The sequence below is a fragment of the Lepidothrix coronata genome, unplaced genomic scaffold (assembly GCF_001604755.1).
Source record: "Lepidothrix coronata isolate B3197 unplaced genomic scaffold, Lepidothrix_coronata-1.0 Scaffold201, whole genome shotgun sequence".
Taxonomy (NCBI): domain Eukaryota; kingdom Metazoa; phylum Chordata; class Aves; order Passeriformes; family Pipridae; genus Lepidothrix; species Lepidothrix coronata.
In genome coordinates, this window is record NW_016690381.1 from 1,019,735 (window position 1) to 1,047,375 (window position 27,641).

At 42.4% G+C, this 27,641-nt stretch overlaps 1 protein-coding gene across 1 annotated transcript in view; it reads right to left on the reverse strand.

Moving 5' to 3' along the window:
• Positions 1-27,641, reverse strand: part of PREX1 (phosphatidylinositol-3,4,5-trisphosphate dependent Rac exchange factor 1) — a 143,224-nt gene that overhangs the window by 33,632 nt on the left and 81,951 nt on the right. The window contains exons 7-16 of the mRNA XM_017832306.1: positions 25,569-25,702; positions 22,184-22,299; positions 21,106-21,255; positions 17,016-17,163; positions 13,388-13,488; positions 11,207-11,310; positions 10,486-10,535; positions 6,244-6,319; positions 4,016-4,088; positions 2,598-2,740 (exon numbers count right to left, since the gene is read on the reverse strand). Of these exons, the coding sequence (XP_017687795.1) occupies positions 2,598-2,740; positions 4,016-4,088; positions 6,244-6,319; positions 10,486-10,535; positions 11,207-11,310; positions 13,388-13,488; positions 17,016-17,163; positions 21,106-21,255; positions 22,184-22,299; positions 25,569-25,702 (1,095 nt within the window). The remainder of the gene's footprint in view (positions 1-2,597; positions 2,741-4,015; positions 4,089-6,243; positions 6,320-10,485; positions 10,536-11,206; positions 11,311-13,387; positions 13,489-17,015; positions 17,164-21,105; positions 21,256-22,183; positions 22,300-25,568; positions 25,703-27,641) is intronic.

A 27,641-nucleotide genomic window follows, 5' to 3' on the forward strand; every position in this document is an offset into this window, starting at 1 on the left:
AGTAGCAAAGTCCTATGGATGAATGAGATTTACCATCCCAGTTTTCAGATGGTAAACTGAGGCACGGAGTGACTGCTCCAGGCAGTGAGTTCATGTGAGAAGGTAAATGAAACCCCAGGTAGCCCTGACTTCCCTGGAACGTGCTGCACTACCCAGGTCCTACAGGAGCTGAATACCAGGACAGGCCCCAGCCCTGGCTACAGACTGCAGGGAGACACAGCCACACACTACTGAGGATAAGAAATACAGGATATCCTGGAGGAATGTAAGAGATATCACAGGTCTGGAAAGCTGAGGAGGTTTAGAATTCCGGTCCAGACCTCAAACCCAGCACAAGAGTTTTGAGAACGTTATAGAAAATGTACACAGGCATCATCTTCAGAAATCACTGGGAATGCTTCTCCTCTGAGTCTTCTGGGACTGCAGCACCATGTGTGCATTAAACCTCTCAAACAACTTTGAGGGAGGCCCATCTCTACAGGAACTCTCCTTGTGTGACACTCAGCTCCAGCTGACCAGCTCTGACGTGTGTTGTGGCTGGGCTGGGCTGACAAGGAGAGGTGCTGCTCACAAGTTCTCAGCACACTGCAATAACCAGGCCACAATGCTTGGAGCCAGGCCAAAACACAAATTCTCCCAAATTCTCTTCAACTATGCAAAGAATGTTGTATATTTTTTCAGTTTGTCAAGATTTACGTCCCTCAATGAGAAACAATTGCGCAAATAAATAAGTATTGGATTTTGTTTGAAGTGTGTTGTTCCAGACTGAAAGCACTTTGTTCTAATATTTCTAATAAATATTTGCCAAGGTTTCTCTTGTTTTCAGTTCTCAAGGGCAGGCTCTCCTGCGATAGAGCAAACTCAGATGGAGGGAGTGCAGGAACCTACCTAAAAACAGGTAGGATTTCAGGGCAGCAGAAAAGCATGTTTCAAAAGCCAGTGATGAGGAAATTCCATTAAACTTCCTCTGGTGGAGTCAAGGGATGGGAAGGATCAATGCCCTGTCATGAGTGTAGAGGCAAGCAGGGATGTTCCCCAGACAGCAAAGCCTTGGGAATTGTTGCTAAATAACTGCTCATAATTGCTAAACACAGCATAAACCAGAAGTCAGGCACTTTTTTTTTTGTGGGTAAGCATCATGCATTTACTGTAGTGCTTTTGTGGGGACTTCACAAACACTCAGGGCACTGCCAATTTATGTGTGCAAATGAAAGCAACTCCTTTGTTTAGCAGGACTATACACATCTGACACAAATCTCTGCCCTCTAAGGAGGAGGTTTTTTCCTCAGCATGTGCTGCTCATTTCTGACTGTTTTCTGTTTGAGATGGGACTGCATTTTGACAAAGGCTGTCTGATGCAATTCAGAACTATAATAATAGCAACATTAATATTTTTCCTGTCACAATTACTTCAGTTACTAAATTATGGAGTGATTGGAAGGACCAACTAGAGATTACAATTTATTATCAGTAGTAAATAGTCCAGGAGCAAGGTCTGCTTGTTTGTTCTGTCTCTTTACTGAATACTAATAAATAATTATTACATTAAAAGAAAACAATCAGAGAACATTAAATCCCTCCTTTCACAGCTAACATTACCAGAGTTTTGGCATTTTAACAGAAGTGCCTTGAACTGACAGAAAAAGTGGAAGAGACATCCTGGTCAATCTGTTTCCTCACACTGTCTTGTCTTGATCAGGTATTAAAAATACCCCAACAACAGCAGTTCCCACCAACTGACATGAAACCAATCTCTGAGTGCTTTCAAACTCACAATAAAAACACCCCACAATCATATTAACTGGACACTCCAGTCCCTGGCACGTGGAAGAATAATTTTGAGGGACCATGGTGCTTAAACTATTACTTCTGGCCATTGAGACAAACACAGCTTGGTCTCCAGGGAGACAAAACAATAGTGAGATGTGAAATTTGTGTGAACCACAGGAAAGGTTTTCCCCATATAATGGACCTCTGGATCTTTTCCAGGAATTCTGCCTTTGTAGTCTCTGACCCAAGTTTTTATCCTGCTCCTGAATTCTACCAGTGTTCAAAGGGACAAAAAGACGGGCCTGGAGCCACTGGCAGTACACATGGATCTCAGAACAAAATGTTCGCCCCAATCTGACCACCAAATTCCACCAGAGTTAGAATAATCCCAGTGCAGTAAGGGCTGGGACAGCACTCAGTGAGGTGGGAATCTGGAGATAACAGTAATATTGCAAAAGCATAAATATAAACCCCAGCATTGTCTGGAAAATGGTTTTCATAAACAAAGTAAAGCTGCTACTTGATCCAGTCGTGCAGGGCATATTCATATGGCTTAGACTGCAATGCCCTGAAATATCTGTGTCCTTATGAACCTTTCAACTTTCACCTGAAGCTACCTCACATATAAGGGTATTTAAACTGTGTTTAAACTTGATCTCTCCCAAGACAGTAGTGCCCATTACTTTTTCCTCCACCACATCAACACTCTGGTGCCTGCTCAGACATCTCCATCTCCCAGCTCACTTCCAGACTCTCACAAGGACTTCTTGGGCATAGTGCACTGGATGAAACAGAAACATCAAGGTTTACATTAACATATTTCTTACCAGAAGATTCTTTCCCAGGATGTTTTCCACGAGCTTGAAGTCATTACGTAACTGTTTGCCCTTGGAACTGGTTCCCTCCATCTCCTCATCGGCATAAAAGCGGAAATACAAGGATTCATCCTTAAATTCACTTTTCTCCAGGACTTGAAACAATATTTAAGAAATACATACGTGCATTTACCCAGAAAAAGAAAGAGAGAAACAAAAAAGAAAGTTAAAGGAAATCCTAAATATTTCCCCAGCCTTCACAGAACACAGACCAGATGCATCCCTATCAGTCAGCTACTCAGCTCTGCATTTTTATGCTAATGCTGCATTTTAGGGCAATGATTTTCTTCACAGTGTACAGTAGTTTGTGACATGATGTGACCTCCCTGGCACACAGAATGTATATAAAATGCAAAAGATCCTCTTGGAAGGAAGATGCTACTCAAAACCTCATGCTCCTTTCCCACATCAAAATGAAAACAGTAAAACTACAAAAGAAGCAAAGAGGACTAAAGTGGCTGCTTAAAAGCACCTAAGATGTCCACATAGAATAAGGCTCTTCAACCTAAAAAAAAAAAATGAGAGGGAAATGAGATCTATAAAATTCTGGAAGGTGTGAAAAAGTTCTTTATCACTTCTCAAATACAAGACCTGGGAGCTAAAGACAAAAGCAACAAGTGAGGAGCAACTTCTTCATTCAGTGTGTATTTATGTAAAGGACTTCCTTGGCAAAGGACATTAAGAATGCAAAAAGTTTGCAAGGGCTCAAACCAGAAATTCTTTAAGAAAACCCCCCAATTATTCTTACATTCTTATCAAGTACTGTGCAAATTCTCAATTACTTATTTACATTAATTTGCTCTCAAAACCACTATGCAAAATACAGTGAGCAAATGTTATCTATGACTAAAATAGCATCTCATTGGACAAACTACGTTTACTCTTAGGACTTGTATGTGCTCTTTGATACTGATACAGAGGTGATTTGTTAACTTTCCCCCATTTGAGGATGGATGATGTCTAACTTGGCAATCTGGCACTTCCAATTTGGAAGCCTCAGCACTGAGGATCGTGCTTGTTGTCCAAGAGGCAAGAATAAGGCAATTTGACTTTGTACCTGACATTTCTTGGGATATTTCAGGACAGTACTTGGCTTGTGCATCGGTCTGATAGCTCTGGAAGTGATGCAGTGAAAAAAAATGTCCCTTGTAGCTTGTCTAATCCCTCCAGCACTGCCCATAGCTGTCAGCAAGGGGATTCACTCAGGGAGGTACCAGGCTTAGACACGACATGTAAGCTCAAAGGCTGTTCTAGAAGGACCTGCAGGGCTGCCTGCAGTCGGGTACACAGAATGTTTGGCCTAGAAAAGCCAACCTGCCTGAAGTAAGAGCTTCTTTACTTGGCTGGGGGAAGCAATTTTGGTGCATTACCATGATGCATGAAGCCGTTATTGCAGAGTCCCACACCCAGAGCCACAGCTTCCTCCCGAGTCTGACAGTCTCCCTGGAAACGAGAGGACAAATATTACATCTGAGACAACTTTCTAGGCTAAATCATTCCCCCTTCCCCACCACACAGCTTGTGGCTCTGAAATTAGCAGGCTGGTCTCTGCAGGGAACAATAGCAAGAAATTAAAATAGGTATCCCATTGCCCAAACCCTGTTCGTTCCTACAGACAGCATCTCTCCCTCCTACAGGAACCAGGAGGAGAAGGACCAGGATTGGGGAAAGCAGTTGTTTAACTCACAAAAGGATACAATTTTATCTCAATGTAAAGACTTTTTATTTGCAATCATAGTGTTGGACTTCAGGACCCATTAGCCACAGACAATAAAACTCCTTCTTGAGAGAGAAGCTGAGAGATCTCAGGAGAGAAAAACCTGAGTAAAGCCAGCATATGTGAACTCCAAAGGTCAGACAGGTTAAAACTGCAGTGGCATTGTTTGCTTACACAGCAAAGGCTTTAGTTTTTAACTACCTGAAGCCTTGAGTGCAGCCATTCAAAACAACTACCAAAGGTGACTTGCAAATTTACAAATTTCCCTGAAGTGGCAGCATTAAGCTTTGCACCCAGAACTCGGTTAAATACAAGAATTGCTTAGTTTTCTCTATGTATCTGCTAATTTGCAGCCACAATGGAAGACTTTACAAACACAGTTGTACTTTTTAGGCAGACAAGTAAGTTCTAAATAGTGCTGGTAAAAACCAGGAGGCACTACTGGGCCTTACAAACATTGGTAACACTGGTCCCTTGATGTGGGATGGCCAGTGGCCCTGCCCCAAAGGGGCTCCAGGGAACCCAGGGTCTGGTACCCCAGTGAGAGCAGTGGGTCAGCTCATTCCAGCAGGGAGGGCACCTCCTGCTTTGGCAAGAGGAGTAATTTCAGTGCATTGCTTCCAGTCCTCCTAACTGAGAAGCTGTATCCTACACAAATAACACACCTTCTTTTCTCCCCTCCATCTGGAGAACTAGATACCCGAAGGCTCTCACATCAGGGCAACAAACTGACTTTGTTTTAAGCAACCAAGAGCCCTCTTATCTTGTCAGCAGAATATCAGTCCTACTTCAAGTCCTACTAAGGAGAGCCTTAGTTACTTGCCAAGCAAATGCTGGCAAAGAACATTGCTGTAGTGTAAAGGTACTATTTAAATACAGGATAAAACTGGATCAGTTGTTGCCAATCAGCAGCACTACTGGCTTTTGTTGAAGAGGCTTTCTGAGAGCAGAAAAGGCACAACATTTACAAATTAAGACTTAAATACTGTTGTCTTGGTAGAAAAAGGATCAAGGCAGTTCTGAAGGAACTACATGGCTATGTAATCACACAAGGAAAGCCAAGAAAATAGCTTTAATAAACCTGAAGTTTAACTTTAACTATAAACTTTGAATCTTCATAAATTTTCCCTCATTTTCAACGTCTTGTCATGGGACAATTCTCAACTCTCTCTTTATGTTACTTTATGGGATAAATGGGTTGTTTATTTTGCAGAGGCTGGGATTTAAAAACCTAATTTATTCTTTCAACTATAAATAAACTGGAGGAGAAATGCCTTCTAATATTACCATCTTAAACCCTTAGGAATCTACTTTTGTCCTAGGCAACAAAATCATTGTGTAGGAAGGCTCTAAACCAGACTTGACTATTCCTGGTGACATTACCTTGGCCTCAAAACATTCCCCTAAAAAAACAACCCACTCTCCCTTCAGGTGGCTTTACCCTATCAAAGCTACATTTTGAATTCCTCAAGCTACACACTCTTCTCTGTAATTACAGGGTGAATGTGAGGCAACTACAATTTCTAAAGGCAATGGTGCAGTTGTTGGGGTAAAACCCCAGATTCATTTTTCAATAATATTTTACTAGATTGAATGAGATCAACATTAGATTAGATGTGTTCACAAGAAATAGAAAACATCCCCACGAACAGCCAGTTCACCACTCCTAGGGCTAGCAAAGGACTTCCTCTTCATGTTGCCAAATAACAAACTTTCACCAAATGAACAGTAACAGAAGACATAAGATTATAAATTCAGAGAATCAGAATATGTTTAATTATGTTGTAATATCCTCTAGAAAAATGTGTTTTATTTACTTTTAAAAAGAACTGAAAAATTAAGCTCCTTATCAAAGATAGCAGTACCTGAAACTGTTCTTACCTGTGCAATAAGCCAGTCCACCAGTTTACTTGCAGGGATTACTGATTTGTAGGTCTTCAGGTGGTAGTCACGGTCTCTAATTAAGGAAGAGAATTCAGGGAAAATCAGGACAAAAAAGTATACATTTCTTTTGTGTTCTAAACCCACATATACTATTGTGACCTACTATTAGTAAGCAGCAGACATCCTTTTTCTCTAGAAGAAAGGCATAAGTTTTAAACATTTCTAACAACCTGAATTAGGAAGATATTTCAGCTCAACACAGAGCAGTGGTATTTCTCTAGATGTTGTTTCAAGCCATCTTCAGGGAGCTCACATTCCTGCCAGAGGTGACCAGGAGATTCTTTTCACAGATGTCCTGAGCTGCTGCTGTAACTCGGGTTAGAATATTGCCACCATCAGTTCTGCTAAAAATCACACTCTTCTGGCTGGAAATCACCTTCTGGTTTCCATCTGAAATCCATTCATGGCCAGCTTACATCTCTTGGCTCAGTGCCAGTCCCACCTACAACCCTCAACAGTTCTTCTCTGGTGTTTACCCATCAGTGTATTCATAGACAGGGACCCTCCTACACGCTCCCTCTGTGCCCCAATTCGGCACTTTGATGTCAAGAGAGATTTTCCTGATTGCCCACACTTGTTCAGATTTTACTTCCTTTAGTAAAATATCACATAGTGGCCAGACACAAATAGGGCACCCAGTGTCCTTTTCTGGCATTAGATCATTTCAGTCACTGTAAATAAGAAAAGAAGTGTTGTGTTTGGGTCTTGTAACACAACTGGCACCCACTCACCCCCAGCCTTGTAGGCAGCAGCACTGCTCCTGGAAGAAGGAAAAGGAACCCTATTGTAACTTGATGCTTTCTGCAGTTTTCTTCCATTCCTCTTCTCAGAGCCATGGAGATAATTGATGTTTTTAAGTCTTCTGTGAAATACTTCTAAAGAATTTTGATACAAATATAAGAGGGCTGTGTGGCTCAGGACATTGGGCTCTAACACCTTTCACCTCCAAGGTCACTGCATTTAATCCAGCTCATAAGAGAAGAAAAGCCATTTTAAGGCTGTTTATTGGCCCATGTGAAATAAGTTTCGTGGTCTTGATCCAGTTCCTAGTTCCACATCACAAAAGCCATTTCCACAATTAATTTGCATTAATTGGCTCCCTCTCGTTGAGAGTCTCAGTAGAGAGGCCAAGTGCTGAACGGGCTATGAAGAATTAATTCCTCTCTCACCCTTGGGGGTGGTCCTTCTATTGGAAGCTTGAGCTGCACTGGCATGACTGTGGGAGGAAACTTTCACAGCCACTGGAACTGCTTCACAGTCCGGATGTTTCCATACGGCAGCTCAAGAGAAGACTTTATCCTTCAGTTCTGCCAAATCAACCTCCTCTTTCATCAGCACCACACTACCTGATATTTCCCTTTTTCTACAAATCTAATATCCAAGCACCATCTAAAGTTCCATCCTACTCATGTTCCTTTTACTAATCATCCACAGACAGAAACACGATGTGACTGGCTGCTGTAAATAAACACAGCAGAAATGCCTGTGTGTTTGCAGAATGCAGGGTGTGAGAAATTAGAAAGGGAAGCAGGACTTTGAGAGCTTGGAAAAAACCCAACAAAACATGACAGCATTTCCAGAAATACGTATACATGTCCTCAGAACAAAAGCTTTCCTCCTCGTGCTTCCACGCAGTTTTCAACTTGTCTTCCAGTAATGTGCTAAACCCAGCACAAAGCTGTGGGAGTTTTCTGGGCAGTTTTTCCCCTCTCACTCTCTTATCTTGAGAAAATGTGCTTTTGAAATGTCAGAACAATAAAGGAAAATATTAAAATATTGAGTACTAATGACTAGGGGTTTCCAGATTGTGAGAAGCAACTCCCAACATTTTCATACAGATGCTGACAGAGTTTTGACTTAGCTGCCATCAGTCTTGGTCCAAAGCCCAGTCTTTCCCTGCTTGCAGTTAAAAGCTGATCAGAATCAATGTTTCAACATTAGTTCACTGGCTCTTCTCCCCATTTCAATCCAGCCTGAACAGGAGTAGAGAATGTTATCCAGAACCAGGAGCTGCAGGTGAATAGTCAATATAGAGGTGGGAACCACTCAAATTTTGGCAGAACCTTGCTGTTTCACAGAAACTAAAGGAATATTCTTCACAGGGTCCAGCCCAATGATGGGCTGAAGTATTGTCATGCAGATGCAGAAGTGGGAAGAAGTTCTGCCACCTCACAACGTCCCCAATGTACATCAGAGACTTATTCAGAATATCTCTCATCTAAGATTTTTCAAAATGTTTTACTTTTTATGTTTCAAGCCCCAAAGTAGTGTGATTTGTTTCCAGTGGGGTATATTATCTTGCCTTCAAAGTGCAAGAGTGTCAGAGTTTACTTAATGAAAAATATAAAGGCAAAAGCTACATGGAAACTCCAAGGTTTCCAGGGAAGACAACTAAGCAAAACTGTGTCCCAAGGTTGTGAAGAAAATATTTTAATTTTGAGTTTACTATTCCTCCAGATCCTTCTGGCATATGATGCCAATTTTCCATCAGGAAGGTTGCACCAGGAAAGCCACCATGGGTGCAGGGATCAGCAATCCTAAGATGCCAGATAAGGCAGTGTCCCAAAGGCACAGCACAAAGCAAAGGGCTTTGCCCAACCAACTTGGCTGAAAGTAACTCCTCTAGGCTAATGTCAGGCTTGCCAGAGGCAAAAAGACAGGATAAGAAGACATAAAGGGATGACAGCCTGGGAGATTCAGGAAACAGAAAATAAGAATGGCAGGAAGAAGAGCCCAAACATACCAGGAATTCAGTCCATTCAGAAGGATCCTAAAACTTCTGAGAGTCTGCTACTGTTCATTGGTCACACACAGTTTAGAGTCATGATGTCACTAGCACAGACTGATCCTGATCTGAGAAGATTCTCCAGCTGGGAAGTTATTACAAAAATAGCACATTGATAAAACACCACAAGGTGGGCCTATGGGAGTTACTTTGTCCTTGTTGATTCCCTAAAGCATTAGACTAGGTCCACTTCAGTTTGTGGGTACCCTGAGGTCAGGGACATTTTTTTGAGCTTCACTTACCATTGTTTCTACTCTGGATGTGAATTGCCATGTTCAGGGGTGAAATGTATACGTGCAGATACACACCTGCATCTCCAGAACCATTTTGCCTACCCCTGGCAGCATCATGCCTTCCTTCTCCCTCCATACCCTTCAGGTTGAGTGAAATCTTGCAGAATAGTTATTCTGGGAAAAAAACCCAGAGGTCTAATTATATAAATTTATGACTGATGAACTGTAACTACCTTTGCAGCCTCCTTTTAGCATAACAGTGGTATCTCTCAGCGAAACATCTGTTGTGCAATCCATGAACAAGAGGTCAGTTTTGTTGAATTTGGGACTCCAGCCATCTCCACTAAAGCATTTTTTTTCTTCCTCATCAATGTTTTATTTATAAAAATGAAGTTCTCCTAAGTGAAAATGCCTAATTTTCCAACATAAACACCTAAACAGAACACCTACACAGTTCAGGGTGGTTTCCATTACAGGCCAGAAATGTTCATCTGATGTAACAGTAAGGAAACAACATCTGAAAATCACCTCCTGGGACCTGGGAAGAGAGTCACCTCACACTTGCAGACTATCTCAATTCTTCAGCAGCTTTTTATACAGAGACAAGTTCTGAAGATTCCACCCAAAACTTTAAGGGCTTCTTCAAATTACAGCTTCGGGTTTTAATCCACCTCAGACTGGGTTTTGTTTGTTTAGGGTGCCCTGAATGACAGAATCCTTGCACCACACTGGAATCTGTTTACATCACGTCAGCATCTGTTGACATTTTCTATAACCCAAATAATACAGCAGCTACAATCACACCACACGATCTGCCCTGAATCAGAGTCACTTATTAATCACACCCACTACAGTCACAGAAAATGCCCAAGTAAACAAACCAAGGTGTGTCCTGCTAGGAGCTGTCCTGAGCAGCACAGGGGCTGTGTCAGGAGCACTATAATCACACACAGCCTCTCACTGCCCCAGAACCCCCCAGTCCCAACATCCTCCAGCCACAGCACAACTACACAGCTCAGCTGTGGAGATGGAAGGGCAGTAAAAGAGCCAAGAAAATGCAGAAAATCACTGTTTATAAGAAACAAGAAATATTTCAACAGTAGCAGGTCATCCTTTTCAAGGTAAGTAATAAATACAAAGGGAGCATGAAGGGGAACTTACTTCACCACTGGAGTGTAGAGGCAGTGCAGGCGGCAGTAGAGCCTCACCCCCTGAAGAAGGGAAGATGTGGGGTGTTAGCAGCTTTTTCCTTTTCAAAGAAATACTGACTAGCTAAAGCTAGAAAAACCTGGACACTGATGTCTCTACTCAGTTGGAATTATCTAGTCATTAACTGATATTCAAAACAGTTCCCTTATCCTCTCTGTCAAACATTCTTTCTTCTTTCCCTGCCTCCAACATCTGTTCTTTTATCTCTAGTCACCTCCATTCCAACATTTTCTCCATTAATGCTTCCTCACAACTAACCCATTAACCAATGTCCATAAGAAAAAATCAAACATTAAAAGGTATGTGGGCAAATATGGGATATACAGAACTCATCTGACAGACAATTATTAGGAACAGCAGTTAAATATTGATCTCTTTTATCTCGCTGAGCCATAATGCCCAGATTTGCAGCAGACATGCTGTGTTACTGCCTGCTGTTTTAAGACTTTTTGTTACTCTGTTAGGAGTGCAATCAGCAGTCTTGGGTGCAGTCACAAGTGTAATTCACTGCTAAGCTCCCTGAAGTGAATGTCTCCTATGGCATTGGGTTGGACAGCCTAACACAGATGAGCAGCACTGGGGACCTCCTGTACAGCAGGGCAGTGACATCCAGAGGCACAGCAAACTTCCTGATGCAGATCACGAGGTTCCAGCCAAGAATGATAAAACAAACCTTGGACACGATGTCTTCCAGTTCACTTCTTGGCTTGTACGTTCCGTCATCGTAGCGAAATCTGTACATCACCTGCTCGTTCTTAAACTGGTGCTTATCTGAAACTGGAACATCAGCATGACAATCAAAATCAGGATTTTCTTTCCCCCCACCATGTTCTTTATAGGCCAGTTAGTACAGAGATACCAACTAAGCATTCACTGGTGTCTGTAATTTTCTGAAGAGTATGTATTATGTACCCTAGAGAAATGACATTATTCCCAGCTTAATTTAATGGAGATTAGTTCCAACAATACAGAGAAGGAGGAAGAAATCTGGAGAAGAGCAGGTAAGGTGGGATAGCTTAGTCACTGCAATCTTCCCAAAACTATGGCCAATCTGTGTGCTGCAGCACTCTTGAATACTTTGGATGCAGCCTTTGATGAACTGAGAGAAAACATGGATTTACAGTATTTAAGATGCATCTTACTCAAGTCCAATTAACCTGAGAAAACTGGCTCCACTGGATGACTGAGAACAATCTTCTATGGCCCTGCTTCTCAGGCAGGCTGAGGGGTTTTCACCTGACAGTAATATTCTGCCAAGTGAAAAAAAAAAAGATAAAAGAAACTTCATAATGCAGAATGGGGGTAAGGGCTTCATTATGGTGCTTATATTTTCAGTTCTTGCTACATTAGGAGACGCATAATGGGATAGTTTCATGTTAATGATTAACCAAAATCTCAAGGGATATTCCCTTGAGTAAATGCAGCATTACAAATACCTTCCAATGTCTAACAGTAACTGTCATTGAAGACACATCAGGAACTCTGCACAACTCTGAACTGCAAAATTGTGTTTAGAGAAAAAGAACACTGATGAAAGTGTCAAAGTATGAATTTATGGCAAGGTAAACAGTCACCATGAAATAACAAGTCTCAAGAGACCTTTTTTTCACCAGCTGTGCATATGTGCACATTCAGAATGTAGGCAAGTGAGCCTGTGAGTGCCAAAGAGCATTCCTCATCCAAAGAGGGATCCCCATACTGGAGCCAGAGTGTTCCAGTTCCCCAAAACCACAGTTAGGGCCAAGCACTCAAAAGTGTTCAGTGCTTTTGAGCTCATGCTCAAGACTCTTTAAAGTCTCAATGTGCCTGAAAGTTTGTCTTGGTACCCGTGGGTGGAAGTGTATGTGCACGAAGGATTAAGGGACTGCTTACAATAGAGTTCTCTATGTGTTAATTAAAGTAAGATAACAGACATAATTTCTTAACAGTGTTATTGTTACCTGAAAGACAAGTCTGTGCTGCTGAGTAACCAAGAGGTTAAAGCAAGACTGGCCTAATTAAATGCCTCCCCTATTTAAATTGGCTTCCAAGAGACTACAAAAATGTAGAGCAGTGGTGACTTAACACCCATCTACAGTACTCCTTTGACGTGCATTTTGCAGCTAAACTCACCTGAATGCTGAAATTGGGGTATTTGGTGTTTAACTAGAATAGGACTATGTTGCTCTGTCTGCATAAAGTGGGAGAAATCTGAATTTAAACAATGCAACCTGGAGAAGGACCTTTTAGTAGAAATGCAGATAGCACAGACAATTTTCAAGCAAGTATCCTTTAGTCATGCAGCACTTTGGGATGCTCTGTCCTTCTCTTCTAAAACACCCCTCACCACAGCACTTCAAGGTGGGTGAGATGAACAAATATGGTCTCTCACTATTTTAAAGAGACACTCTTGCCAAATGAGCTGGAAACCCAAACCCTCCATCATCTCCTCCCTTTTATGATGAGCAGGCTCATCAGAATGACCCATCACCTGGAGCCCTGTTCCAAAAGAGCACTGCTCCACTCTCCTCTGGGTTGCTGATGTCTCACTGTGCAACCCTGTGTTTATGGACTGCTACAGATTTTCAAACACACATAGTACAAATGAAAGTACACCTGATATAGTCCCCAACTAAGATGTTGCAGAGAAATCAAGCAACTGCAGACATATTTTCAGGATACCAAATAAGTCCTGGTTTTGTGGCATATATTTTCCCACTCATTAATCCTCGAAATCATTAAACATTTAGGGGATTTGAAGGGTAAGGCACACGAAAGTATCTGAACACCATGTGAACAGCTACGGACAATTTTCCACCCCCGTTTCCAGGGCACTACTGAAATCTGACATCTCTTTATGGCACAGCACACTCACCATGATGAATGATTCCATTTTCCAGCAGTGCCTGCCCCAGGTTGACCCCTTCCTCTGGTTTGCTTATCTCTCCAATCTCCGTGAGCCAGGACACGAACTCGCTGCAAAGGGGAGCAGAACAAACACTGAGCTCTGGGTGACAGCAGGGACCTGCCCTGCAATCATCATCCAGCCATGGAGACTCTCTCCTTGGAGCAAGTGTTGTAAGCAATGGTACCTCTATGTGTTTAGTTTCCTCCATTTCTGGAGGAAATGCTCTGCAGAAGATCCAGACTTTCCCCACCATTCCCCTTAGCTCATAGTTAGTGTGCAAACAAAAGGAAGGACAACCTGGCTGGACCTATAAAGATGCTGCAAATCCTTATTTTATGGAGCAGTCCAGATACCCATGGGGAAGAAGGAAAGCAAGATTAACTGTTGACCTTACAGACAAGTTCAACGGTAGGGTATCCTCACTTCCCAGCTACTTCTTTCCAAGCTACCCCTCTCCAAGCAGTGTTCGTGGTTTGACTTAGTTACACATGCTCATCTTTCTTCACTGGGTCTGATTCCTGCCCCCAGCCCTGTGGTGTGACTGCATTGGTTTTAATGGAATCACAGTAGGACTTAGGACAGAAGATCCAACCTGCTGAATTCAAGCACAGAGCAGTAACAGACAGCACAAGTCCCACTGACAGGTTAATTTAAGGTCATTTTCTGGAGGTGGTGCCTGGCAGATACATATATCATGCTTCTAATTTACAGACAAGAGATGCTAAGTCTGTCTGCTCATGCAGCACGAAACAAACCCTCTCTCTGGTGAGGGGCAGAGTGAGAGGTGAGAGGCCCATATGGGCAAAATAAAAGCCAAAAATTGATAGATATGTAGGATGTTACTCATTAGAAACAGTAAGTACAAAAAACGACCATGGCAAGCCTGATGAATCCAGCCCTGTCAGAGCCCCGGGGGACTGAGCTGTTTGCCAGGTTAATTAGCAATTATACTAGAAATGTGTTAAAGTCATAGAGAAGAACAAAAGGAGTATATGAAAGTAGAGCAACATATGGGAAATGTGAGTTCAATAAAACACTTGGGTGCTTGCCAACATGCAGAGTGCTGCTGCTTAGCAAAGCCAGTATCCAGGTCTCTGCTTGTGGGCTCTGAATGAAGTATTTTTAGTCTCTTCACATTTATCAGTGCTGACTCATCTAAGCTGTAGGTAGTATTTGCATTTTTTTCTTCAGAATAACAAAAAAAGCTTCAGGACTGAAAACTTTAGTTTGCTGAGGGGCTACTCTGTAGCTGTCATGGTGTAGAAAAAGCAGCAGAATCTATTCAGCTATGCCAGGGGAATCCCATGGAAACCAGCAGAGTTTTGTAAAACTCCCAAAGCCACAGTAGTGATGAGTCAGAGTCTGTCTCCTAAGGAAAGCTCATTCTCAATTTCCCAGTGATTCAGAACTGCTTCTAGAAGTATTTAAAAGCTGAAACAGAATATAAACTGCAGAGGGAGGAGAAGTAAGAATGACCCTCCACCCTCACTGCTGAGGACACAAGGCAGACACGCTGTGCAGGGCCCCAGCACTGCCCTGCTGCCAGTGACCACAGCCACGGGGGATGCCCAGGGGGATGTCCAGGGTCTCTACAGTCCCCCATCAGGCAGATTACAGCACTTAAATAGTTGCTCAAAACTCCAGTGGAAGTTACCCCGTTAGCTTTCCTGCTGCTTCTATTTGGAACTGTGTCTCTGGAGTTTATCTGGAATGTAAATGTAAGGCAGTCTTCTTAAAGTCTGAAATGGTGAGCAGAGAAAGGAAAATACCTGAGCACTATTCTCACAGCCCTGGAGCTTCCCAGCCATGGGATGGTTTTCTTAAGAGCTACTCTAAGACTACTCTGACATTTGACTCAGAAGTAAAATCAGTAACCATTTGCTCTGAAGGCTTTGTAAATCCTGAAACATTCCAAGAGGTTCTCAAGGAATATGCCAGACTGTTTCTAAAAAATCATCAACTCAAAGAGTGGATGGCAAAGCCTGATTTGTTTTCCCATCTTGTCCTAAACAGCTCTCCAGGATAACTGAGTATCTTCTCTTCCCAGTGCTGCCATGCAAGTTAGGACACCATCTCCCAGTTATTAGTGACTCCCTTAAGTAGGAGCATCTGCAAAAAAACCCCAGGTCACAGCCAATATGCATTGTCCAGGGAAAGCTCTGGCAATGATACAAAATCTGCCAATCATGACTGGAATGCACTCATTGAGTTGCACTCAACTTCCCAGGACTGTACCAACAAGTGACTGCTGAAAAGATATCAGCAGAGTTCTTTGCTGTGGGGAAGGCTGGAACATCACGAGAAATAATCCTTTTGTCAGAGATCAGGATACCTGCAGGTATCTCAGTCTGGGCTCAGTTAGCCATAGGCAAAGTTAGGTCAGGTCCTCACTACTGGAAGGTAGGTGGCTGTCAAGCAAACTGAGGGCACTGAGCAGGACAGACTGTAAGAAAACAGACATTTCAAAAGCAGAGGGAGTAGCAGGAAATCCTGGATAAGACTTGAAACTGAGTAAAATATCACGGAATCCACAACAGACTCACACATAACAGCACTGGAAGAACATAAGTTCCTGATCTGGTACTTCTTGTTGCATGGAAAATGGGAAATGCCCTGTCAGATCTAAAAGGTTTCACTTTTAATCCAAGATCACCTGGGAGGGTGCGGGCATGTGTGTGAAGAACTAAAAAGCAACTGATTCTCCAAAAATCAAGATACTTTTTTTCTAGCTGAAGTATCACCAGCCCATGCTCCCAGCCTGCCTCCTGTCAGGCAGGGAGACATTTCCACCCCCTGTACACAGGGAATGCTGCTGCAAACTGCCCTGAGGAGACCAGGGGAGGGAAGAGAAATGAGGGGATACTCTGCCTCTTGGAACTCTTTTTTTCTTCCACAGCTGATCATTTCAATCATGAGCAGCTGAAGTGGAAAAGTCTTCTCAGGTCAGCAGCTCCTGTGTCTCCCCATGTGCCAAGCAGGACATTCCCCCACTGCTGCCATTTCCAGCTGCTGACTGGTCGCCCACAGGGTCTCTCCTCTGCTGCCTCATACATGTCATCCCTCAGAATTAGTCATTATTTTGTAATATCTAGCCTGAATCGAGGAGGGTTTTTCCAGCCAATACAGCCCTATACTTCTAACAAACATATCAGGTCACCTGATGCACAAAATTTCATTTGTGTCTGTTACACCGACAGAAAGGAAATTGCTAAATTCAATCCTGAGACTTGCACAGCTCTGCTGGATTTAAACACCACCTGGAAAGCACTGGTTGTATGCACAAGAGGATACAGGTTAGGCCACCAACAGCCTCAAGCTTGTGGGAGTTGAGGGTTTTTTCCTCACTCCTTTTGCTGCCCTGCAGCAGTTCTGAGTTACTGTACAACAGTGAGCTGTCACATGGTGTAATGTGCATGGTGTAAAGCAGAAACCAATGGTTAATTTTAATAAATCACAACTGTAATGGGGCTTAGGGCTTTCTTAATGAAGCTGCACCAAAACACACCTGATCTGACGTCACAATGCCATCCCCAGAATATCCAGTCCATTATTTTAATTGGCATGAAAGGACCTTTTCAGTTGAAATGCCACTTACTTGCCAAGAAAGCACTTGGGAACAGTACTTAATTTTCTCCTCCTGTCTTTGATAAGGTTCACTTTCTTGCTCATCATCATTTGGTAAAGTTTCTCTCCCTTCTCTGCAATCATGACATATGCATCCCTCTCCATTCCCAGTTTCAAACCTGGAATACAAAGCAGAAATTCCTTTAGATCTTTAACATCAGATAAAGCATTTGCTCAAAGCCAAAAGCTGAGCCAACAGCAAAAAATGGAGGAAACACAAAAATTAACTGACTTATTTTCCATTTAAGGGGGAAATTAGGTCATTTTTTATCTGGGTACAAAACTGTCATTGGTGAGTTTAGCACCACTGAGCTTTTCTTCTCCATTTCAAAAAGCAGCTTTCAACTTGTGGGCCAGGGCAACCCCAAGCACCAACACAGGCTGGGAGGAGAATGGATTGAGAGCAGCCCTGGGGAGAAGGCTTGGGGGGTGCTGGTGGGTGAGAGGCTGGATGTGCCCCATCCACGTGCACTGGGCTGATCCCCCAGTGTGGGCAGCAGGGGAGAGGGAGATTCTGCCCCTCTGCCCCCTCATGTGAGACCCCCCCTGCAGAGCTGCCTCCAGCCCTGGGGAACAGCACAGGAACAACACAGAGCTGCTGGAGCAAGTCCAGGGAAGGCCATGGAGATGCTCTGAGGGCTGGAGCCCCTCTGCTCTGGAGCCAGGCTGGGAGAGCTGGGGGTGTTCACCTGGAGAAGAGAAGCCTCAGGGAGACCTGAGAGCCCCTTCCAGGGCCTAAAGGGGCTCCAAGAGAGCTGGAGAGGGACTGGGGACAAGTGCATATATTGGTAGGACAAGGGGGAATGGCTTTAAACTAAAGAGGGAAGGTTTATATAGTAGGGAGAAATTCTTCCCTGTGAGGGTGGGGAGGCCCTGGCACAGGTTGCCCAGAGAAGCTGTGGCTGCCCCATCCCTGGGACTGTCCAAGACCAGGCTGGACAGGGCTTGGAGCAACCTGGGCTAGTGGAAGGTGTCCCTGCCCCTGGGGGACTGAACCACACGGCCTTTAAGGTCACTTCCAATCCAAACCATTCTCTGATTCTGTGATTCTCAACCCTCTGAAACTGATTTCCTGTTGCAAGTTCACCTGTGAACCTGAAATAACCTCAAGCATAAGACTTGTTAAAGGCATCATTCAAGCATCTGGATATTTGAAAGAGCAGAAGACTTTCTGAGTGTTCTATTACTTGAAGCCAAAAATACAAACTGCTGAAATCAAATTCACATCTGTGAATAAATCAAAACTAAGAGAGGAACATTATTTTCTTATCCTTTCTTAATTAGCCTTTTTACTAATACCTTTAGGCTAAAAATAGAGTTTGACAATCATATTACCCAGTCATTGAAAGAAATATTGCATGATTTAAAGAATAAAAGATAATTGGATATAAAGAACATTTCACATTCACTTTGTATGAGTTCCCACACAGCTCATGTTAACTTGAAAATTGCTACAGGCAGGAGGACGATTTCTGAAAACAGCAGGTGTCTACATTACAACAATCCTCATAACTGGCATTTTCTGGCCCTCTTCCCTTTAGATTTGCAAATTGCTTTAGGAGGACAGCACATGACAAATTCTGTTTTGCTGCTGTAGATGTTTTGTCTATTCTAGTCCAAACACATAGCTTAGTTTTCTGGCAAAGTTACTCCAGAATTTGTACATCTGGGCAACTCTGGAGTCCAAAACAGAGGCACAGATTGTAGACAATGCCAAGATTGGCCTGAAAACAGGCAGTCTGAAGTGGTCCTGTACTTACATGCCTAATTTTTACAGAGATGGACATTAGGCAGAATTTAAGTGATCAGTGTAAGGCTACAAAAGGAAACCTGTACATTTTTTAGGAAGAGGAGTTCATCCTAACTTCAGATAAATCCTGTTGGTTTATGGCAAGATACTGAAATGGATCAATAACCTTCTGAGCCCTCAGAGCTGCTTTCTAGCTTTTGGAAAACACTTAATGAATTTGTTTTAGAGGCTTGAAATGCACATTCCAGAAATTAGACTTGCACAACATTTTGTCATTCAAATACAGTATCTCCTTTATGTGTCCATTATCTGGCTAAAGGTTTTGGCTCCACAAACCCCCTGGCTTATTGCCATTATTCTTCCATCCTCTTCTCCCCCAGCACTGGTCCAACTCACTGTGAATGCTGCACGTGGAGCTCAGGCTAATTCACAACGTGCACTCGTGACAGAAAGCAGGCCTGTGTAACAGGACATGTTCCCTGCTGCTCTCACATCCCCGAATTCCTGAGGCTCCCCCATGGAAATGGCAGCCTGGAATGCACATTCTACCCAACTCATCCTACAGAAATGGGAATCTCACCAAGCTTTCTAATCCAAACACTGATAACTATATGACTCTGCAAGTACTCTGATCCAAAGGATATTTTCCAATAAAGCCTGGAATCTCTGTCAGAATATCTGTGCTTATCCTGAATGCCTGTCATCAGCTGCATCATAAAACTATATGACAAGAAGCATCAGAAAACCCACTCTTCCTGGCCAGTGTTGCACGGAAAACCTTGAGAAACCTCCTATTCATGAACAGGTCTTTTCCCTTCCTGGTATTTATTTCCAGTCACCTCCCCACATTCTCCAGCAAGGCCCATGTTTAAATATGGTCTGTTTTTCAAGTCCTGTCTTTTTACTGCTTATTGAACCATCTCTCCCCTCACACACCTTACCTGACACATGGGAAATCCCACAGGACACTGTGACCTCCCAAAGCACAAACTCACTGTGAAATGGAGACTCGCTGCATCTCTTAGGGAGATAATTTAACACTCTGAGGGTAAAAGTAAGAGCCAAGCAATGTATTTTATTAAAAAATATATAACTTGGAAGATCAGGATCCTTTCAGTAGACCAATGAGGATAAAACAAAACTGATTTTCCATGTTGCCTTCAGGTAGTTCTTTCTGATTTACACCATGCCCAATCTACATTTGCTATTATCAGAAGGTGTACTGGGGTTTATATCTGACAAAGTAGGTTATAAATGTTTTATAATCTGTGGTAACAACACTGTAATGTGCTTTGAGTTTAGCAAAGTAGATGGAAAGGATTGTAGCATAAAATGAGCCATTACATCTTTAATGTAGCTGTGTGTGCAGAGAGGGGAACCACTTCTAAATGTCTACTTATTTTAAGACATTTTTAAGACATTTTTAATGTCTTAAAATAAGTGGAATTTTCTCTGGCGAGGAGCTATTATTGTTCCCACAGGGCAAACAGGACAACAGGTTTGTTGTCCTGGGGGAAGGATAGTTCTGACTTTTAAAGGAACCCAGAACTTTCATCACACCCGATTCTTGGTTTTGTGAGCTTGTTTCTATTGTATGACACTGTTCCAAGATAAAAAGTTACAGATAAAAGTAACGAGTATCTCCATCCCTTTGCTATTGTTCCCAGTCTAAGTGTAGTGTCTCACAGAACCACACGCTGGTTTGGGGTGGAAGGGACCTTAAAGCTCATCTTGTTCCACCCCCTGCCATGGGCAGGGACACCTTCCACTAGACCAGGTTGCTCCAAGCCCTGTCCAACCTGGCCTTGGACACTTCCAAGGGCTGGGATTTCTAGGGTTCTTCTCCAGGAACTGTCCCATTGAAAGATCATGAAGGCCAAGTTTGTGAGAATGGGTTTGTCTCACTTCATCGGGAAACAGGCTGCAAGCTGGAGTTTCTTCTTTCCTTTTACTGAGAAATACAATACACTTTTATCTTCTTTACAAATAAAAGACCAACAAATTAGAAGACCAAAAAATTAAATTGATTAGATGTAATATTTTCAGAGCAATTCAATTCAAAGGAATTTGCTCTGGTAAATGAAAATATTGGATAAATTTACTGACACAAGTCCATAAAAACCCCAAAGTACACGTTCAGAAATATTTGTTCTCAATTCCTGTTCTTTGTCATTAAGGATAGGTTTTAATTCTGCCCGTGGAGGAACAAGTGCAAGCTTTTCTCTTTCTCTCAGGTCCGTCTACATGCATACACATTTCTCCTTTGCACACGGGTTCGTTCAGAGCAGTACAAAACCCACCATCCACTTACTCTCTCTCTGCTCCCTTTCCTTGATTATGGCATCCAGCCATTTCTGTTTGTCTTCTGCAGTCTTGGCCATGCAGACAAACCACTTGTTTTTGGCTGTGTTGTGTATCTTCCAGCCGTTCGTCACCGTGTAGCCGTTGCTGTGATAATCTGCTGCAAGAGGCCAAAGCACAAAGCACAGGGTGAACAGAAGGTTCTGCTCCTTCCACCAACCAACTGGGGGGGACACGGTCAGTAAAACTGCCTTCTGTGAAGACCTGGATTTCTGAGGTGTTCTCCCTGACTGCCCATGGGACCTGCAGTGCTCACCCCTCTGGAAGCACAAGTGTCAAAATGCTGCTCAGACTGACTGAATGCTTCAGTCCTGAGGGTGACACTTGATGATTTCACCTCAGAAAAAGAACTAAAGTCTTTTAAATACAATGACATGGGTGAAAAAGTTTATGATGTTTGTTCAGGTTATTTGTTCTGAGTTTTCTGGGCACACACTAACTTCTTGTACTGTAAGGATTTTTGTCCACAGGACGTGGGAACTCTTTAGGTGTCAGCTAATTCCTGACTTTTTACAATAGGAGCAGGGGCTGGTGTGGATGAAATCAGAAAGCCACCCAGTCTTCCTGCCTGTGTCAGGACACAAGAATCAAAACACAACTGCCATTCCCACACTTTGTTCATGGTCACATTCCATGCTACTGATTTGATGCTAAGACTAATATTTAGTAACATTCTAAATGAGAAGAAGATCCAGAAGATCTATTATTATAGCTGTAATGGCTTAAGATGTAAGAAAATAAAGGATGGAATGGAGATAAAAGTATCTTTTATTAAATTAACTTGGATAAGGAGTAAAAATAGACAAGCTTCTGCAAATTCTTCATAAGGTCATTTCAGAATGAAGGACTAGTGCCTGAAAGCACGTTCAGTCTTTCAACTATACAAGTTGGTCCAATAATGAAGGCACCACAAGTTCCATAGATTACTTCAGATTTCATTAAAGGAGATGGACAAGGACTTCTGCACCAACTTCCAACACAAGATCTAAACTTACTGGGTTGTTAAAAGACAATATTTGGTCTCTTACCTGTTCCATCTTCCACATTCTCTACCTCCATGACTTCTGTATTTATTCGGCCCCTGAAGATATAAAGGGACCCGTTGATCGACTTTGTCCTTTTAGATGTTTTTTTCCCAGTAACTCTGCAATTAGGATTTAGACTGTTAGCAACACATGAGCAAACGGTGTAACATGTATATTAACAAAGCAGTCTGAGGTATGACTGTTAAAAGATGATTCCAGTATTGGTGGTATTTTAAATAACTGGAATACTCAATCAAAGGTAAGGGTGCTCCAGTGTCAGTACAGCGATAACGAGCTTATTGTGCCAGATTATGTGAAGATGGGGGTGCCTTCAAAGTTTACACTCTTGATGACTGATTGAAATGCCAGGACAACTGAACAGCACATGGCCTTGGGATGACAACTGCAGTATCACCTGACACCACCTTACATTTGCCTCCTTGGTTTGCCTAAAGCTTTGATCAATTTGTGGTGTGTACCAAGCTTCAAATATGGAATGAACCACGTAAAGAGGCCAGTGTCACACGGCCTGTCATGTGTGTTACCTGTCACTGTATGGGAAACTCCTGCTGTGGCAATTTTGCACCCAAGTCTACATTCTTATCCATAAGCTTTATGGTGTCTCTGTTGAAGTTTCTTGTAAAAAAATTCAGGAAAGCACTTTTTCATTGCTAGTTATGCTCTGATTTTTATGTCTAGAACAGGTTTAAAACTATCCAAGTGACACCTGCTGAGCTTTAATATCCAAGAACAACCCCGCTATGTGAACCAAAACACAACTGGTCAATGGTCATTAGGAGGTGGCAGGTGTCCAAACTCTGGTCAGTGAAGGGAATGCTGGGGCAACTTGCCAGGAGCTCACAAGATTCAAAGAATATTGCAATTAAAAACAGCAGGGGAGAAAACTTCTTGTCAGAGTTAAATACCTATGATAAACTGAGGTGAGAGGAGAATCACCAAGTTCTCCCAAACATTTTTTTCTTTTACAACTAGCTTGAGTGACCAATACATGTTTGGTGATGATCACATATTTACATCCAATCAGGCTGACAGGGACTGAGATCTTGGAGCTGCTGGATCATTTCCTAAAGATGACTGTGGAAGTCAAAAGAAAAGCTGTCCTGGCAGCCCTAGGGAAACCCTTTAAACTCTCTGCTTATTTCCCCACATGAAACATATTGTTCCTGACATCAGGATTCAATTTAAACAGCAGTCTGTGATCCTGCTAAAAACAAAAATACAATACTCAGCCCTGAAAATCTATGTCATCAGTTTGCCAGACTTCCCTAAGCTTCTGCAGAAAGAGTGATTGCAGTCTTAGAACTAAAATCACAGATCTAATTCCAGTTCTAAACAGAGCTTATGTTGGTCTCGACAACACTACTCCTAACTTACAATATTGTGAAAAAATATGATGTCCAGATTCGAATGCTGCATTGACTACTTATCAAAGATTGAGGCCTGAATTCTGCTTCCAGCGATTTCTACAAGTAAGTACAGTACAAGTGAGATGAGAACCAAGTTATTCAATCTCAAATAGGAACAGACAGACAGTTTTTTGGGGGGTTGGGTTTTTTTAAGGTATGTCCCACTGACATGTCACTGTTTGTCAAGCAGCCACTGGGCACAACAGCATGAAGGAAAAGACACTGATTTCCATCCTGGACTAATTATAAATAGCAGCTAGACAGCAGAAATATCCAAAATTAAAGTCATTCAGTGATCTAAATATATCTTTTACATTAGGCAATTCCCAGCAGACTTAATGAAATATTATGCTTTTTAATGGAAATCAGATTCTGAACATCCATCAGTTCAAGCTGCACTGTCAGACAAAGATAAACAATATTGATCCCTTGGGAAAATCCAAGTGTTACACCAGCCTCCTCCAAAATCAAGCCAAATGACAGAGGAGCTCGGTAATGTCTCCTGCCCAAAAAGAAAGTTCTGCTTAAAAGGCAGCAGAACACTTTGTTTTCTAAATCTTAGTATTCTGGGAAAACTGCCTGGCCAGTGCTGGAGCCAGGCTGACCTGAACTACAAACAGGACTAGAAAAACAGCTTCAAAGAGCTCTGAAGAAGGAAAAGATTAGTATCAAATTAACTGTTTGGGGGTTTTTTAAGGAATAGTTTTCTGCTATAAAACACACAAATTTCTGAACTCTGTTTCACACAGAAGTTTTCATTTTGACAAATCTGGTAAAGTGTCCAAATAAAATGTGTCCTCTCCCTTACTTCATTTCAGAGTCAGAATGCTTCATGTAGATAACATTAAAAGCCACATAAGATCGAATGGCATATATGTTTCTAAATTTAATTCAAACATATTTCATTCTAATAATTTCTAATGTAGATGTCACCTAATAATTTGTACTTATGTTGTATAGATTCAGCATTATACACACAAAAAAAATCTGAACTTAATTACTGAAATTAATTTTCCCAGTTTAATGGTTCTAAAATTTTCCACTGAACAAAAAAAAAAAAAGGGGGGGAGGGGGAATTTTGAGATATGATAATTTTCTTTGGAGACAATATTCTGGTTTTACAGAATTTCTAGCTGGGTTTGCCATTCCACTTGGCCATCACCAGTAAGGAAGCATAACTTGAAACAGGAGGAGGATATTACAGAAAAGGAAGGAAGAGGAGAAGGGAGTGTAGAGAATTCATTGTAAATTGAGAACAGACCAAGACATGAGACTGGAGCTGTGGAGGTGAAAAGCTTAGGAACTGAAACACAGTCTAACTGCTGCAGAAGCAAGTTGCCCTCCACTCTGCCAATGCTATTTTAATAACAAGCAGTAGGTGTTAATAACAATTAAAGTTTCTTAGGTGGCACGATGCACAAACTGTTACTAGGACAGGAAAGGAAGACAACGCACAGAGCACGTGGGCTGCAAACACTGACAGCAACTTGCAAATCTTCATCTCTTCCTCACTCCCATGGGCCCTGCACCTATGTAATGTTTTCTTAGTCTTCCACTTTCCCCTTACTTGGCTTTAGATCATTTTGCACATCACCCTCTTCTGCTTGGAATAATCTCACAAAGTCAAAGTTGGCACTTTCACATCACTCCTGAAGACCCATCTGCCCTGGAAGCTTTTCAGCTGTAACAACACACCCTGTGCTTTTGCTGCACTGTTTTAACTCCTTTCTTTGGAATTCTCAGGGGTTGTGGGGGGTACTCTGTTACTGCCTGGAATATTTATCTACCACGTAGTGATTTCTCTTCCCTGTTGCCTAAGTAATAGCAACAGTCAAGAACAGGAAGGTCCCACTTGTGACTCAGCCCTACAGAGCAACAGGGAATGATCAGTAACTGGTCACACCTTCTCCTGACAAATCTGGATAGTTCCCTTATAAACCCAAAAATACAGAGGGACTCACCTGGATTTCCTCTTGCAATAGACCAGCAGATTGTCAAATAGAAAGAACATTCTCTCCTGGATGTTTCCTGCTGAGATTTTTAACAAAGTCCCTTGCAGCAAGAGCTGTGTGCAGATATCTGTCAGATTTGATCCCTGAAACATAAAAAAAGAGACATTGTTTATTTTTAACTTTATTTTGTGAGTACACAAATACTGTTATTTTATCTGCATGCCATTAAGCTGTGAAATAAATGATGCACTCCTAAGGAGGAACACCTCAATTTCTTAACATGGCTAAACACATCATGTTTTCTCTAACAAATATTTGAGTCTGCATACACTACAATAAATCTTCCCCATTAAACAAATGAGGACTGTGGTCCTGAAGAGATCTTTCACTCTCAAAGCAGCTGTACTGTGAGCCTCTCAAGACCATGAGTCTTCCCTTCATACCCTGAGCTACCATTGCAAACATCACAGGTGATGCTTTAGGAAAGCTTTCTAGAAGAGTAATGGTAGCTCTGACACTGACACACATCCCTATCCACCATCTGAGAACTCCTTTTGCTAGAGAGGTGTCTCTCCAGCTCTTTTGTTAGGAGGACATGCAGGTCTCTCTTTTCTGGAGTCCTTATAAGCAGTTGGCCACAGAGCCACAGGCAGCAGAGCCCGAGCCCTGCATACTGTGCCATCCCAGGGACCTGAGCTGATGCTCAGACACTGCAGCCTGGGAGCACGGTCAGAACCCAAAAAACACAGGAGAGCACTCACAAACATTTCCTCCCCAAACTGTTACTGAGATTATTCCTAGGAAAAGTGATTCTACAGTTCTTTAGTTAACAAGGAAGTTGCTATTCTTTCATAGAATCATAGAATGGTTTGGGCTGCAAGAGACCTTAAAGCCCATCTCATTCCACCCCCTCCCATGGGCAGGGACACCTTCCACTAGCCCAGGTTGCTCCAAGCCCCATCCAACCTGGCCTTGGACACTTCCAGGAATGGGACAGCCACAGCTTCTCTGGGCAACCTGTGCCAGGGCCTCCCCACCCTCACAGGGAAGAATTTCTTTCTAATATCTAATCTATACCTACCCTCTGTCAGTGGGAAGCCATTCCCCCTTGTCCTGACACCCTTGTAAACAGTCCCTCTCCATCTCTCCTCTAAGTTCCCTTCAGGCACTGGAAGGCCACAATTAGGTCACCCTGAAGCTTCTCTTCTTCTCCAGGCTGAACAATCCCAATCCTCTCACCCTTTCCTCACAGCAGAGCTGCTCCAGCCCCCTGATCACCTCTGTGGCCTCCTCTGGACTCGCTCCAACAGGTCCATATCTTTCCTGTGCTGGGGACCCCAGACCTTTCAAAGGCTGCCATGGATGCAGCACCAATTTGTGTTCCACATCTGCCTTTCTATACATTCTGGATAGAGTGATGCAAGAACTAGCTAGATGCAATAGTTCCATCTGCTGTCTGATATTCTTTTAGTTTTTTAATCATTCTGTGGAAAGACTTAATACACATCCAGAAAAGAGAACTTGTTATTTTGAAAATGACTTGTTACTGTGTCCAGGAGAAATCACTTATTTTAGAATTATGACCCCAAAAGCCTATTAGAACACACACAAATAGGAACAGAAACCAACTGACTGTGCAACAGAAAAGCATCTTCCTCACATGATTTGCCCATGGAGAAATCAAGACTCCAGAGCACCTCAAGATCAAGTACCTAATTTTCCAAAAGACACCCAAAGACAGCAAAAGCAACAAGTACAGTGACATCAGTAATTGAAATCAATCTTTTACTGACACAAGCATCACTGGGTAAAATTACCTGACCTATTTTGTGCAGGAAGTAAAGCAAATGACTAAAACAGTTGCTTCTCACTTTAAAATCTATTAATCTTTATTTTTCCATCAGACCCATCATGATGGTATCTAAACTGTCAATGCATTTCCTGTTTGCTGTTGGCCTACCTACTTCCCATTTAGAACATTTCGAGAGGTTTCTCAGTAGTAAGAAACACAGTAAGATTTATTTGATGTTTTCAGAGACAATGCAGAATTTCTCACCTTTCTAAGTGGGACCAAGCTGCAGG